Below are 15,142 nucleotides of genomic sequence, written 5' to 3' on the forward strand. Positions count from 1 at the left end.
AATCATCTTAATTCAATGTAATTTACTTTGTTGCAATATAGACCCGACCCTACATGACTTAACCCATTATTGTACTGTTTTCATTTAATTTTAGGTGAATTGGTCTCCAAATGCAATAGAGTATATTTCGTTATTATTATTATTGAATGATTTAATTTATTTGTTAAACACATGGAGGAAACTTTAAAAAAACCATTATGAACTAAAGAATATTCATGATGTTGTTATAAAACTATTTGACAGAGAATTAACACTTAATGACATTTTAATGACAAATTAAATTTGTACAACTGTAGTTGAGGTCAAGAAAAATATTCATGACGCTGTTATAAAACTATATGACAGAGTATTAACATTTAATGAAATTTTCAATTCATGACAAATTTAATTTGTATCACTGGTAAAAAGTGGTTAGTTAAGTTGTCATGGCAAGTTTTGATGTATTGGTTAATGTCAAGTTGTCATAACAAAGACATCTCAAACAATGTCATCTTTGCATTAAAAATGACATAACTGAACGAATGACAATTAATGACAGTTGTCATAAACATGCATAAAATCTAATTAATGTTCATAGTATGCGTCATGTCATGACTATGAAAGTGTCATGTCAGTTTTATAAACATCCCTTCAAGTAAAGTGTTGCCAGATCTTGTTTCACAAAGACATACACACTTACAGGCTAAACCTAAATTTGCTGGTGGTAACTTAAATAACCTAATTATTTAATATTATTTACAAATTATTTAACATACATTTAAACTACTTTATTAAAATTACCAAATTTATTTTTTTAAATAAATTTTCCTTAGTCTGGTGATTTTATGTTTGGTGAAACTGTTACTAACTAGATAGATAGATAAAAATATTATTATGCAAGATTTGTTCATTTGCATATTAATCGGCAAGAAGAATATACAGCACACTGTACATTTTTTATTAACCCTTTTATAGGAAGACTGCTGAACATTGTTTTAACACTCATTGAATAGGTGACATATTCAAATAAAAAGGTAGCATGTACATTAAAAATGTAACTTACATGCCAACAGCCCTAAAGAATGTTAACTTCATTGTTAAAGTTACTTTACCATCCACCAATTTTGTCAGCATGTGTTGGGGAAGTGAGAACTAGTTTTTACAGCAGAAAATTAAGGCAAATCTGTCATGAAAACTAAATTAGTTACAGACATAGTCAACCAATGTTTAAGTTTGCAAATACTGCAATAAATTGATACATTTCTAAAAACGTTTTAGAGGATGGACATTCACATGTGGCAGGGCAGATCATGATATGACTTTATCTACAATATAAACTTTGCTTGCTTGTAATGCTGTTTTCACATAACACATAACATTTTGTGTATACAATGGAAGACAAACATCAGGACTGCCAATTTTTACCATGCATGATTTTTGGTTTATGATCCTTTTGTACTCCTGATCATTGCCTCCATCATAGCCCACTGCTCTTTTGTGACCTGCCGAATAAAGTAAAGGTAAACACATAATAAATAAAAAGTAATCACTACTCCCGTTCTGTACATTTGATGGATTGAGTTAAAAATCACCTTCTTCAGATCATTGAACTCGCCAGCCATACTGACGTATTCACCGCCATCCATTCTGATGATCTGTGAAAACAAGGAAGTCATTAAAGCTGGAAATGTTGTAAAAACACATCATTAGCTGCTCGGTCAAGGATCCTTAACTTTATAACTATAGGGCCATTACAGTAATGCACCAGCATGTATAAAATCACATCGATCTCCAGAGAGCTGTTTTTTCTAGTCCTCCTCAAATTCCCTTTGTTACCCATCACAGAAAGAAACACAAAGAGAGAGGGTGGTAGGGTGGAGGGTGTGCCCTTGGCTCTGTCTTTATTTGGCTGTAAAAAGAGAAGCCCTGTGGGAGAAGATGGCTTATGAGCTTTTGCCCGGAGAGACGCAAGGTCACTGAACTCACCGCGCCTGACACCCAGCTGGCGTAATCGCTGCAGAGGTAGGCAGCCAGGTTGGCAATCTCTCCTGGAGTGCCCAGACGACCGGCGGGTATCCTATGGATCATAGACTTCTCGAACATGCCCGTGGGGTCCAGTCTGCTAAACGCACCCTACAGAAAGATTTCATATAAAGACGTGTTCTTTGATTGCAAAGGGTCAAATTCAACCAACCATGATTTAGGTGAATCATTCTGTAACATTCACATATTAACAAAATACCTTGGTTTTGATCGGTCCGGGTTGAATAACGTTAAATCGCATACCATATCTGCCCCATTCTGCCGCCAGAGACCTGTGGGCACGAGAGAAACATATTATTCAATAAATCAGACCAGTCGCACTTGAACTGACTTGAAACGTGTCACATGTTTTCCGGGGACATCTGGTCATTCTGTTTATCAGATATCATCACTTCAAGTGCCGATATCTCCCTGAGACTGACTGTTTCATTAAGTTTATCACACAGGGGAAGCAATAGCAATAATGGTTAGATGGATGAAGGACTTTTGAGGGCTTCAAGAAATACAATCAAAAGAAGCTGTGGTCTTCTTATGAGCACAACCAAAAAGTCAGACTTTCAGTGCAATTACAAATGAGATTACAAAAATTTTTTTTGCACTATATTTTCAAAGAGATTAATAACTAAATAAGATCAAAACCATAAGTTATACCTTTGGCCTATTACAAGCATTCAATGTGTAGGGGAGAGCGGGGCACAACCTAACGCTGTCTTACTTTGGCTTTATCATTCAAATTTTTTTTTAAGTTAGATTAATAATTTTTTTACACAATTAACACGCACAAGTTTGTTTGTGGGACCTACCGTTATCGTACAATTACACCGAAAGTGACAGGAGTGCAAACGTTACAACTTCATTGTAACAAACAGAGGGTTTGTTGTAACACCTACTAGAAAATTTAGTTTAAAACACAAATAATTCAATAAAAATTTTTCTATATACTAAATGTGTTTATTGTTTATATACAAACACCTAAAGGATTATTAGGAACACCATACTAATACTGTCTTTGACCCTCTTTCGCCTTCAGAACTGCCTTAATTTTACGTGGCATTGATTCAACAAGGTGCTGAAAGCATTCTTTAGAAATGTTGGCCCATATTGATAGGATAGCATCTTGCAGTTGATGGAGATTTGTGGGATGCACATCAAGGGCACAAAGCTCCCGTTCCACCACATCCCAAAGATGCTCTATTGCCCCCTTCTTCAAATCTTACCCTGGAGGGCCGGAGCACTACAGAGTTTAGCTCCAACCCTGATCAAACACACCTGAGCAAGCTAATCAAGGTCTTCATGATCACTAGGAAATCACAGGTGGGTAAGTTTGATTAGGGTTGGAGCTAAACTCTGTAGTGCTCTGGACCTCCAGGGTAAGATTTGAGGAACCCTGCTCTATTGGGTTGAGATCTGGTGACTGGGGGGGGGGGGCACTTAAGTACAGTGAACTGATTGTCATGTTCAAGAAACCAATTTGAAATGATTCGAGCTTTGTGACATGGTGCATTATCCTGCTGGAAGTAGCCATCAGAGGATGGGTACATGGTGGTCATAAAGGGATGGACATGGTCAGAAACAATGCTCAGGTAGGCCGTGGCATTTAAACGATGCCCAATTGGCACTAAGGGGCCTAAAGTGTGCCAAGAAAACACCCCCAAAGCATTACACCATTGCATTTATGAGAAATTGAACAGGTGTTCCTAATAATCCTTTAGGTGAGTGTATCTGCCTATAATAGATAGATATCCACACATTCATCCATCCATGATCCTTCATCTAACCATCCTTGCATTAAGCATCAATGATTTTTTGAAAGGGCTGCACAATTAAGACAAAAAAAGATAATTGTGAGTTATTTCCCCTGATATTTTATTAACAGTTATCATTTTGATTAATAGTATTGAGATTGATTTCATTTCATTATCATTGTATACTGGAGGCTTAGTTGTAACGCTGTTACAACTAATCCCGCTGTGTAAAAATTTTTTCAATCCCAGCTATCAGTTACTAGGAGTTGCTGACATGTTTTAAAATGGTGTTGTGTTTTAGGTAACAAGACAGTGATTAAAATAATATAAGAGTGGATTTGGTGACTTACACACTTAACACAGAAATCTGAAAAAAACATAAGACAAAGAAATTTACTTGTATGCCTCCAAAACACTGTTTGTTCAATATCTTAACCAAAACACATCAAAACTTCATCAGAAAGATCATCTTCTGACAATACGAGAAAAAGATCAAAATCACAGATTGCTCGGCCCTGCATAAATATGTAAAGTAGCTTAATTAACCCTGTGTTAGTTTGTGCCCCCCAGTCTGTAAAAAAAAAACAAGCTACATAAATGTATCCTACAAAATATAAAGTAAATTTTGTAAGGCCGTCTCACTGATTGAAATAAATGTGAAACCAACTGACATAAAACGTTGGTGCTCCTAACCTCATAATGATACTTCAGCCTGAATTTCAAAGGCAAAGTCACAAATAATATTCAATGGACATTTTGTTATTAAACTAATTAAACATGTAAATAGATAAGAGCTACTAGATAAACAGCATGCTGTTTTTCTTCCCTGTTGTTACTCTCAGAATATTGTGTACCGTGATGATTCAACCGTGATGATCCAACCCCATTAAGGGGTAAAGATCAAAAACCACATCTCAGAATTAAAATGTTAATGAAACATATCGACGCCTTTATTATGGTAATGTATGCAGGCCTTTGGGAACAGATTAGAAGGACATTTGACATTCGCATCAAATGAGGCCACAGCCTGCCATGTGACTGGCACCTGAAATTTTGTTTAACAGAGTTCATACTTGCACAGGGTTTCCACTCCAGATTTAGCTGCAGCGCTTGGAACGACGAACCCAGAGCCGCTCTCGGCGTAGATTGTGGTGATGGCCAAAAACGCAGCACCTTTAAAATTACAAGAAGAATGTGAGATGTCAATGCTTGTACAATCTATGACATCATGAAACAGTGTATAAAACTCCTACTGTAAGTAGTCCATTTAACTTTACATTTACATTGTCACCAAAGAGTCACATATTGCAGATATTTAAACATTTTGTAAACACTATGTTCAGTACTGCATTCACATAAGGAGACTGGGTTTTGAACTAAGGTTAAAGAGGTTTAACCCTTATAAGTCCCTTGGGGTCAAAATGAAATATGCCCAAGTCACTTTTCTTTAGTTAAAAAAAAAAATGGTTCCCTTCATCTCAGTGGAATAAGATTTTGTTACTTTCCACATTATCTGTCAATATTCATATAAAAAACTGGGCTTGATTCGGTTGTTCTGAAGATGTGTATTTTTTACAAAGAGGTCATTGGGGGTCAAAATTACCCCAATTGAAAATGAATGGGAAATGCAAAAAATCATTGCATCCAAAATGAATCTGAAAATTTTCAAACAGAAAACAAACGACTGGTACTAGAGCACAAATGCAATATAGAATTCACATGCTCGATCACACACACACAGGTTTTCATGTTTTGTGGGAACATTTCATAGACGTAATGGTTTTTATACTGAACAAACTGTATATTCTATTCCCAAACCCTTACCCCAACATCACAGAAAACTTTCTGCTACTTCACATTTTCAAGAAACATCATTCTGTTTGATTTATGAGCTTGTTTCCTCAAAATGTCCCCACAACGTGATAATTACCAGGTACACACATACGCATCAAAAACTACAAAAAATCTACTATTTGAAATAATAATATTTATTTTTAATGTTCTTTCTAATGTTTATATATACACATACATTCACAAAATTTATCACTAAAGTAGTGATGTGAGCAGTAGGCCACATCCAGTGAAATGAATGGGTCTCTATGGGCCTCTGCTGGTCATAATTATTTATTTCCTAAACTGTAAGGGTTGGTCTCCCAGACAGGGATTAGCTTAAACCAGGACTAGGCCTTAGTTTAATTAGGAAATATAACTAGTTTTAACAAACATGCCTTACTAAAAACATTACTTGATGCATTTTGAGGCAAAACAAAGAGCACCGATGTATTTTAAGATATGTCATTGCCCGTTGTTTATAGTTTGGACAACTCTTAAATTTATTTTAGTCTAGGACAAGTCTAATCCCTGTCCGGGAAACCGCCCCTATGTCTTTTATGGGTTTTTTAACCAGCAGATGGACAAATTCAACACATAATATCTAGATCAATATCTAGAAATAAAATTAAAATAACAATTTATGTATTAAGTAAAAAAATGCTATTTTACATGCAAGATAATGGTGTAGTTGAAGAATTTAGTGATAAACAGGTACAAACACATAGCATTAATGTATAGATGGGAAGTAAATAAAAAAAGATATATTATTTGTATCATTAACAATGTATATATTTTTTGTAATCACTCTATCAATTTCTGGGGTCATTTTGACCCTAGTGTAAACAGGAAAATCTGGGCTTATGAGGTTAAAGCCACAGTGTTCTTTAAAAATGTTGGTAACAAAATCCAATATAAGTAATTCATGATGTCAGACATGTGAATTACATCCTTTGTGGCAGTTCAGGTCCTTACTTTTTGTGCAAAGATTCACAAAGGTATAACATGTGGCATGTCCAATAAGCCACAGGAAACCTCATTAAATGTAATTTCATTAGCAATTACCCCATGTTAAACAATGAATCATAATGTAGCTTACAAAATAATTCATATAACACAGAAATACTGTGGATTCCATCTGGCCGAGGACTTTAAACATCTACTCCAGTGTACTTACTGTCCTCTAGTGGTAATGACTAATAATGAACACAACCAAAAATTTGTGTAGAGCATTGCTTTGGCAGCATTTATGGGTTCTCACATATAAACTGAGCATATGTATACTTTGAATGCAGTTGCTTTGGACAAAACAAAGCATCTGCCAAATGCATAATGTAATGTAAATGTAATGAAATTATGTGGATATTGCAGAAATACAAAATTTGGTTAAATTATTTTTCTACAACTACTACAAATATATTTACCTTTCTCAGCTTTGATGAGATGCTTCCCAACTTCCAGCGTGACATAAGCCGTGCCGTTCAGGACGATGTCTGTGATGGTTCTCCAAGCATTTGGTGAGAGGTTTTCTGAAGGGCATATAAAGTTTCCAGCAGCATTGTTTATTACTACCTGTGGGAAATAAAGCAAAGATGAGGGACTCTCACTAAAAGCTGCAGGTGCAAAGCAGATCTAAGAGATGTGTTTGGAGAATCAGAGATCTTTACTGTGGAAGACTTAAACCTACATCAGGTAGACCGACATCACTGATGAGCTGGTTAACAGCAGACGTCACTGAAGCAGGATCTCTCACGTCACACTGGATAGCATGAACCTGACACAAACACATTTTTCATAGTTAAAAAGAAGACAATGATAACAGTTTCTACATAGTTATTCAATTTCTATCGTATGTAGGTACCTTGTTTCCCGTCTGTTGTGAGATTTCATCAGCAGTTTTCTTCAAAACATCAAGTTTTCTGAAATCACAGAAATGAACAATAACAAACATCTACTTAATACATTACAAAGCTGTAGGTGTTACATGTATACATTTACATTTATTTATTTAGAAGATACTTTTATCGAAAGCAACTCAAAAATGTTCCATCCATCTACTAACCTGCTGGCTATCACACACTGTGCTCCCAGTGCAGAGAGATTGGAGGCAATGCCTCGCCCGAGTCCTGTGCCTCCACCAGTAATAAAGGCCACTTTGTTTTTGAAAGCTCCTGGGGGAAGCATAACACCTTCAGAAGCTGGGAAGAATCCAGCTTGAGAGGAGGAACTGCTTTGATATAAAGTGCTTGCCCTATTTCCAAATAACTGTGAATGGAAAGCAAACAAGAAATAGAAACTAGGTCAAAGTTCATTAAGACTTTTACACTGTAAAGCATTTACACAGTTACACATTCAAAATCACAATCAAAACTTTTTGCATTAATATAGGCAACATGTGTCACATGTAAATCATAGCTTCCCACAGACCCACACCCATATTTTTATATAAATACATTTCCCATTTGTATATTTGACAACTGTATATTAAAACATTTATTAACTACAAAATTAATAGCACCCAACAGATTATAGAATCGTTAGAAACATTACTTGGCATTGTCTGCATATTATGACATAAGTTTTTTTTTTTTTTTTTTTAATGAACGCACAAAATTTTGTAAAAGGGCAAAATAATAAAAGATTTCTCTACCCGTGCCGTTGTGACAGACTTAGTCGGAGTCAACAATTTCTTTAACAAAACACGTCCTTTAAAAAACACCATGGCGTCAAAAGAATTGCTTTTAAAGATTTTAAATTTAAAACGCAACCTTGCAAAAATGTAGTGAAGCCAGAATCAATACGATTCAATCAAATGACTCTACAAAAAAAGTCCGAACTCCCGGAAGTTACTTCCGGTTTCATGTTCGCCGCGCGGATCTAGAATCAGGCACGGTACCGTATTCCTCCAATAGCGTGTCGCTATCGAGCGACTAGCAGGTCCTAGATCTGCCAATGAAGCCACAATCTGACGCTTCGATTTTACTGCTGATACATGATAACAAACGGATCTGCGTTTTCCTGTAAATATACTGTATCATTATTGCTAGTGTCTCTAGTCTTAACTTGGTCAAAATGTAGAGTGTTTATTTAAGTACGGTTATAGAAATTAACTAGCTAACCAGTTTGTTATTTGACAGCGCGCTGGGGCTAAACATCAGGTAAACAACATGTTTGTATTTATGTAAGCGCTGTAAACGTGCTTGACACATTACGTGAGTCATTGGCAGTTTATCTTTAGAGAGAAAAGCAACGATCCATTTGTTCTGAGTTTGAATTGTTATTAACAGATATGATGCAGCAATTAATATCTAATGACAGTCATATGACACAGAGTACAATAGACTATACAGTACGAAATACATTACCACGTATCTTTTGTGTGCAGTTACTAACATTGCTATTGATTACTCAATGAACATGTAAAGAATATTTATACATTTTGTAGCTATACAACAATTGTAAAAAAATAGAAGGGGCTAATAATGTGCAGTATGTATGTATGTATGTATGTATGTAATCTGTGTGTCTGTTCTATCTGTCTGTCTTTTTATCTACAGTATCTATCTATAGTCTGGCTGTCTGTCTATCTACCTACAGTAGGCTATGTACATTATCACGTCTGTTTGTCTGTCTAACTATCTGTAGTATGCCTGTCTGTCTATCTACAGTATGTAAGTTAGTACGCCTGTCTGTCTATCTACAGTAGGCTATGTACATTAGCACGTCTGTCTGTCTGCCTGCCTGTCTGTCTGTCTGTCTATCTATCTATCTGTCTATCTGTAGTATGCCTGGCTGTCTATCTACAGCATGTATGTTAGTACGCCTGTCTGTCTGTCTGTCTGTCTACAGTATGTATGTCTGCCTGTCTGTCTGTTTGTCTAAAGTATGTCTGTCTGTCTGTCTACAGTATGTCTACCTGTCTGTCTGTTTGTTTGTTTGTCTGTCTGTCTACAGTATGTCTACCTGTCTGTTTGTTTGTTTGTCTGTCTGTCTGTCTGTCTAGAGTATGTATGTATGTCTGTCATCATTATGTAAATCTATCTATCTATCTATCTATCTATCTATCTATCTATCTATCTATCTATCTATCTATCTATCTATCATTAGTACGTCTATCCATCCATCCATCCATCCATCCATCCATCCATCTATCTTTTTGTCTATCTACAGTACAGGATCTATCTGTAGTATGTCTGTCTATCTATTACAGTATGTACATTAGTACGTCTGTCTGTCTGTCTGTTTGTACGTCTGTCTATCTACACTATGTACATTAGCATGCCTGTCTGTCTGTCTACAATATGTCTGTCTGTTTGTTGGTTTGTATGTCTGTCTGTCTGTCTGTCTGTCTACATTATATATATCTATCCATGTCTATCTATAGTACATCTGTCTGTCTGTCTTATGTATGCGAGTATGTTTGTCTGTCTACTAGTCATGTCAAGAATATAACATTTATTTATAATAGTACACGAATCCTAACTTTATGGTGCTAAACAAGTATCCGTCCATCTGTCTATATTTAATCTATCAGTTATAGGTAGAGATTTGTCTTTGGGACGACCGTCTCTGATCCAGTGCGATGGGGAATCAGCTAGCTGGAATTGCTCCATCACAGATACTCTCAGTGGACAGTTACTTCTCAGACATCCATGATTATGAGTATGACAAAAGTCTGGGAAGTACACGGTTTTTCAAAGTGGCCCGAGCCAAACATAGAGAGGGTCTGGTGGTGGTTAAGGTCTTTGCGATCCAGGATCCCTCACTGCCCTTGACCAGCTACAAGCAGGAGCTGGAGGAGCTGAAAATCAGATTGCACTCTTGTCAAAACTGTCTCCCTTTTCAAAAAGCCACGCTCACAGAGAAAGCAGCCATACTCTTTCGACAGTACGTCCGTGATAATTTGTACGACCGCATCAGTACGCGTCCCTTCATGAACAATGTGGAGAAGAAGTGGATTGCCTTCCAGATCCTTAACGCTGTGGAACAGGCCCATAAATCCGGTGTGCGCCATGGTGACATTAAAACTGAGAATGTGATGGTAACAAGCTGGAACTGGGTGCTGCTAACGGACTTTGCTAGTTTTAAACCCACATACTTGCCTGAGGACAACCCTGCAGATTTTAACTATTTCTTCGACACGTCCAGGAGAAGAACGTGCTACATTTCTCCTGAGAGATTTGTGGATGGCAGCATATTTGCCACAGAAAGTGACCAGACAACTCCACTTGTGGATCTCACCAGCAATAGCCAAAGGACTAGGGGAGAGCTCAAGCAGGCAATGGACATCTTCTCAGCTGGTATAAATGTTTTTGTGAATGTCGTGAATATAATCTGACATACTTTGCAAAGACTTTACTTAATTATTTTTTATTTTCTAGGATGTGTGATTGCAGAACTTTTTACAGAAGGAGTTCCACTCTTCGATCTCTCACAGTTGCTGGCTTACCGTAAAGGACATTTCCAAACCGAACAAGTGCTGATGAAAATTGAAGATCATAGTATAAGAGAACTGGTATAATTTCTGTTCATTACTTTTAGAAATGTCTTCTGTTCTTTTCACCTGATACAATATAATATCAAATACATTTTCCACAGGTGGCTCAGATGGTGCAACGAGAACCAGAAAAACGCCTAGCGGCCGAAGAATATCTGAAACAGCAGCGAGGCAAAGCTTTCCCAGACATCTTCTACACCTTCCTTCAACCCTACATGGCCCAGTTTGCTAAAGAGACCTTTCAGTCCGCTGACGAAAGGGTGCTGGTGATCCGTAAGAACCTGGAAAACATCCTCAACAACCTGTGCAGTGGCTGTCAGGCTGGGAAATCGGAAAACCAGGAGAAGGCATCCGAAGAGCAAAGTTCTTCCAAGGAGCAGGGGCTGGTGGTGCTGGTGTCAGTGATCACTTCTTGTCTCCAGACGCTGCGCTTTTGTGACTCCAAGCTGGCGGCGCTGGAATTGATACTGCATCTGGCAGAGCGACTGAATGTGGAGATTGTGCTGGACAGAATCACACCGTACCTGCTTCACTTCTGTAATGACACAATGCCCCGCGTCAGGGCCGAAGCCGTTCGCACGCTGACAAAAGTGCTCGCGCTAGTAAAGGAAGTTCCTCGCAATGACGTCAATATCTACCCGGAATACATCTTGCCTGGGATTGCCCACTTGGCCCAAGATGAGGCTACGATTGTCAGACTTGCTTATGCAGGTATAATATAGCTACAAATAACTACAAGCAAGCATGTCTTGTATGTGAAAGTCTTGCCACATCAATGATTTATATATAAAAATAAATTCAAATATCAAGCATTTAAGTCAGACTATGAATGGTAATTAATTTTTATTGAGAATGTTTTCCAGGTTCTTACGGATCATAAGTATTTTTATGTTGACTGTAATGATATTGTATCCACGTTTTAATCAAATTTATTTTCTTTACAGAGAACATAGCTCACTTAGCCGAGACAGCTCTGCGTTTTCTGGAGTTGGTTCAGGAGAATAATTTGAGCTCTGAACAAGAGGTAAATGGAGAAGACACTGAAGAAACTCTTCATCCAAATGAAAACTATGACTCAGGTACATATTGGTTCTTCAATTGCATATGGTAGCCTAGGTAAAGTTTGCACATGATCATCAATGAGGATCCCAATGTGAGACACTACGTACTTTAGGGCTGTGTAGCGATTAAACGCAACAAATCATTTGCAGAATAAAAGTTTTTGTTTATATCTTATTTGTGTGTGTACTGTGTATAATAATTATGCAGATATAAATACACACACATACATATAATTTTAAGAAAAAATATATTTATATATTAAGTATTTATTTATAATATAAATTATATATAAATAAAAAAAAATGTATACACATGTATATATTTACATATAAAGAGTTTGGTTCCAAAACGCGATAAACACCATTAAAAAAAAAATAGTTGCAACTTGCCACCAAAATCAGTATTGTATCTGGTCAGTATTAAAAAGTAAATTCGTAATTTTACGCAATATCCGATATCCGCCGTGTTATTCTGTCTCTCTTTTTTCCCAAAACGCGATAAACGCCAGCCCTCCTTCTCTGCAGAATGCAATAAATCTGCTTAACCAATCACAGCGCACCATTCCATGCACTATAAACAACAATGGCAGCATGTTGAATACACACGGAATCCTTTTCCTCATCTACTTTGTACTTCGTGATCAACAAACAAACGAAAACAAAATATTACTTTGATGGCATTGATAAACCTGTGGTGGTTTTCTGTGGCGGGGAAGAAACCCAAGCCACTCGGACGAAGGAAAAATGCCGGCTGTTGCTTGTTCTCACACGGCAGCATCAAGCTTTTGTCAGGCTAACACATTGACCCCAGGGGATCTTATGAAAAACATTCAAATATTTTACTTGAAGTCAATGAAAATTGCGCAGGACCAAAACATTTTACAGCTAAGTGACGACGTCCCAATGATGACAGCAGCAATGACAGTGTTCTTAATATGACAAAGTAAGTGTTTTGATTAATGCCATTAATGTTTATTTTTTAATCAGTGTATGTCACTAGTCAACTAAATAAATATAAATCAAATTATGGATTTAAATTTTAATGTTATTATAACCTAAAGATGCTATGAGGAAGTATGTAACAGAAAATAGTGGTTTTCATCTTGTCACTTTCTTGATATAGAAAACACATTTTTACCAAAATTAGTCAAAATGGATGTATTGGGTTCTGGAACCAAACTATTCATGTATACATGCATGTGTGTGTATTTATATATACATAATTATTATACACAATACACACACATATGATATAAAAAAAACTTTTACTCTGCAAACGATTAATTGCGATTAATCATTACGCAGCCCTATTATGCTCTCCTATATTAATATTAATAATAATGATAATAATAATATGTTTTATTTAAAGGCGCCTTTCTAAACACTCAAGGTGACCGTACAACAACAAAAATTAACCAAAACAATTAATTGATTAAATAAATACAATTTGAACCGGCAGTACAGATAATGGTGTAGAATAAGCTAAACTAAACAAATTAGTTTTGAGTTGAGATTTAAATAATTAATAACAAATTGGTCCGTCTCTTGTCTATAGAGCTCCAGGCCCTGCATGAGATGGTTCAGCAGAAGGTTGTGACTTTACTGAGCGACCCAGAAAACATTGTCAAACAAACGCTGATGGAGAACGGCATCACGCGCCTCTGCGTTTTCTTCGGCCGGCAGAAGGCCAACGACGTGCTTCTCTCCCACATGATCACCTTCCTCAACGACAAAAACGACTGGCACCTCCGTGGGGCTTTTTTCGACAGTATAGTGGGTATGGTCCTATCACAATGTTCCTGCAATATTCCACTTCCTGTTAGTACACCATGCTTAAAGCCATGGGAACACAAGACAACAGCAACTCTTACAGCCTAGTAACCTAAGATAGCCAACGATAGATAGATACATAATACATTGCATTGTGTTAGAAGCGCAAAGGTCATAGGTTTGATCCCAAGGAAACACACATACTGATAAAATGTATAGCTTAAATGCACTGTTAGTTACTTTGGATAAAAGCATCTGCAAAGTGCATAAATGTAAATGTAGTAACCAGATGTTTTCCTCACTGCAGGTGTAGCTGCATATGTGGGCTGGCAGAGTTCCTCCATCCTGAAGCCTCTTTTGCAGCAGGGCCTGAGTGATGTCGAGGAGTTTGTCATTTATAAAGCACTTAACGCTCTTACTTGCATGTGTCAGCTGGGGCTGCTGCAGAAACCTCACATTTACGAGTTTGTCAGTGATATCGGTGAGCAAAATGCTTTTCTCTTGGATTTTGATGTTTAGGCTTTGTAGTTTTGTTTCTGAATTAAAATGTTACTGTCCCAAAGCTCCTTTCTTGTGTCACCCCAATCTGTGGATTCGCTATGGAGCCGTGGGTTTCATCACTGTGGTCGCTCAGCACTTAAACATAGCTGACGTCTACTGCAAACTCATGCCTCATCTCAACCCTTTCATCACCCAGCCTATTATACAGGTGAGGAAACATCTTTTAAAAGGACACTCCACTTTTTTTGAAAATATGCTCATTTTCCAGCTCCCCTAGAGTTAAACATTTGATATTTACCATTTTGGAATCCATTCAGCCGATCTCTTTGGCGCTACCACTTTTAGCATAGCTTAGCATAATCCATTGAATCTGATTAGACCATTAGCATTACGCTAAAAAATAACCAAAGAGTTTCGATATTTTTCCTATTTAAAACTTGACTCTTCTGTAGTTACATCGTGTACTAAGACTGACGGAAAATTAAAAGTTGCAATTTTCTAGGCAGATATGACGTAATACTCAAGGACTTTGCTGCTGTAACAAGGCTGCAGTAGGCGCAATTATATTACTACTCATACTAATTGGCTAAATCACTCGGTCTCCTCTCCACTAATAAGCTGGTGTGTGGTGGGCGTTCTGGCGCAATATGGCTGCCGTCACATCATCCAGGTGGATGCTGCACATTGGTGGTGGTTGAGGAGATTCCCCCGTTCAT

At 37.1% G+C, this 15,142-nt stretch overlaps 2 protein-coding genes across 6 annotated transcripts in view; one reads left to right on the plus strand and one right to left on the minus strand.

Moving 5' to 3' along the window:
* Positions 1 to 1,030: 1,030 nt before the first annotated feature.
* decr1 (2,4-dienoyl CoA reductase 1, mitochondrial) lies at positions 1,031 to 8,407 on the minus strand. The gene is made up of 10 exons (XM_073811553.1): positions 8,248 to 8,407; positions 7,660 to 7,862; positions 7,459 to 7,516; positions 7,281 to 7,371; positions 7,022 to 7,165; positions 4,841 to 4,940; positions 2,222 to 2,294; positions 1,966 to 2,112; positions 1,572 to 1,634; positions 1,031 to 1,481 (listed from the first exon to the last, which is right to left on the minus strand). The coding sequence occupies exons 1-10, from the start codon at positions 8,317 to 8,319 to the stop codon at positions 1,422 to 1,424; spliced, it is 1,011 nt and encodes a 336-aa protein (XP_073667654.1). The 5' UTR covers positions 8,320 to 8,407; the 3' UTR covers positions 1,031 to 1,421.
* Positions 8,408 to 8,539: 132 nt separating this feature from the next.
* Positions 8,540 to 15,142, plus strand: part of pik3r4 (phosphoinositide-3-kinase, regulatory subunit 4) — a 30,505-nt gene continuing 23,902 nt past the window's right edge. For 4 of the 5 annotated variants that reach the window (XM_065298479.2, XM_065298482.2, XM_065298481.2 and 1 more), the window contains exons 1-8: positions 8,540 to 8,755; positions 10,132 to 10,897; positions 10,979 to 11,112; positions 11,196 to 11,805; positions 12,039 to 12,173; positions 13,711 to 13,932; positions 14,233 to 14,406; positions 14,489 to 14,634. In XM_065298479.2, the coding sequence (XP_065154551.1) occupies positions 10,180 to 10,897; positions 10,979 to 11,112; positions 11,196 to 11,805; positions 12,039 to 12,173; positions 13,711 to 13,932; positions 14,233 to 14,406; positions 14,489 to 14,634 (2,139 nt within the window). In that variant the 5' untranslated portion in view covers positions 8,540 to 8,755; positions 10,132 to 10,179. The remainder of the gene's footprint in view (positions 8,756 to 10,131; positions 10,898 to 10,978; positions 11,113 to 11,195; positions 11,806 to 12,038; positions 12,174 to 13,710; positions 13,933 to 14,232; positions 14,407 to 14,488; positions 14,635 to 15,142) is intronic. The other variant, XM_073811552.1, reaches the window with a different exon arrangement.

Source organism: Paramisgurnus dabryanus, chromosome 13 (assembly GCF_030506205.2).
Source record: "Paramisgurnus dabryanus chromosome 13, PD_genome_1.1, whole genome shotgun sequence".
Taxonomy (NCBI): Eukaryota; Metazoa; Chordata; class Actinopteri; order Cypriniformes; family Cobitidae; genus Paramisgurnus; species Paramisgurnus dabryanus.

Coding starts and splice junctions, on each gene's coding strand:
- decr1 (XM_073811553.1), bottom strand. CDS start 8,319: ATGGTGTTTTTTAAAGGACGTGTTTTGTTAAAGAAATTGTTGACTCCG. Junction 7,863..8,247: donor AGTCTGTCACAACGGCACGG/GTAGAGAAATCT, acceptor TTCCATTCACAG/TTATTTGGAAATAGGGCAAG. Junction 4,941..7,021: donor TCTCATCAAAGCTGAGAAAG/GTAAATATATTT, acceptor GTAATTTTAAAG/GTGCTGCGTTTTTGGCCATC.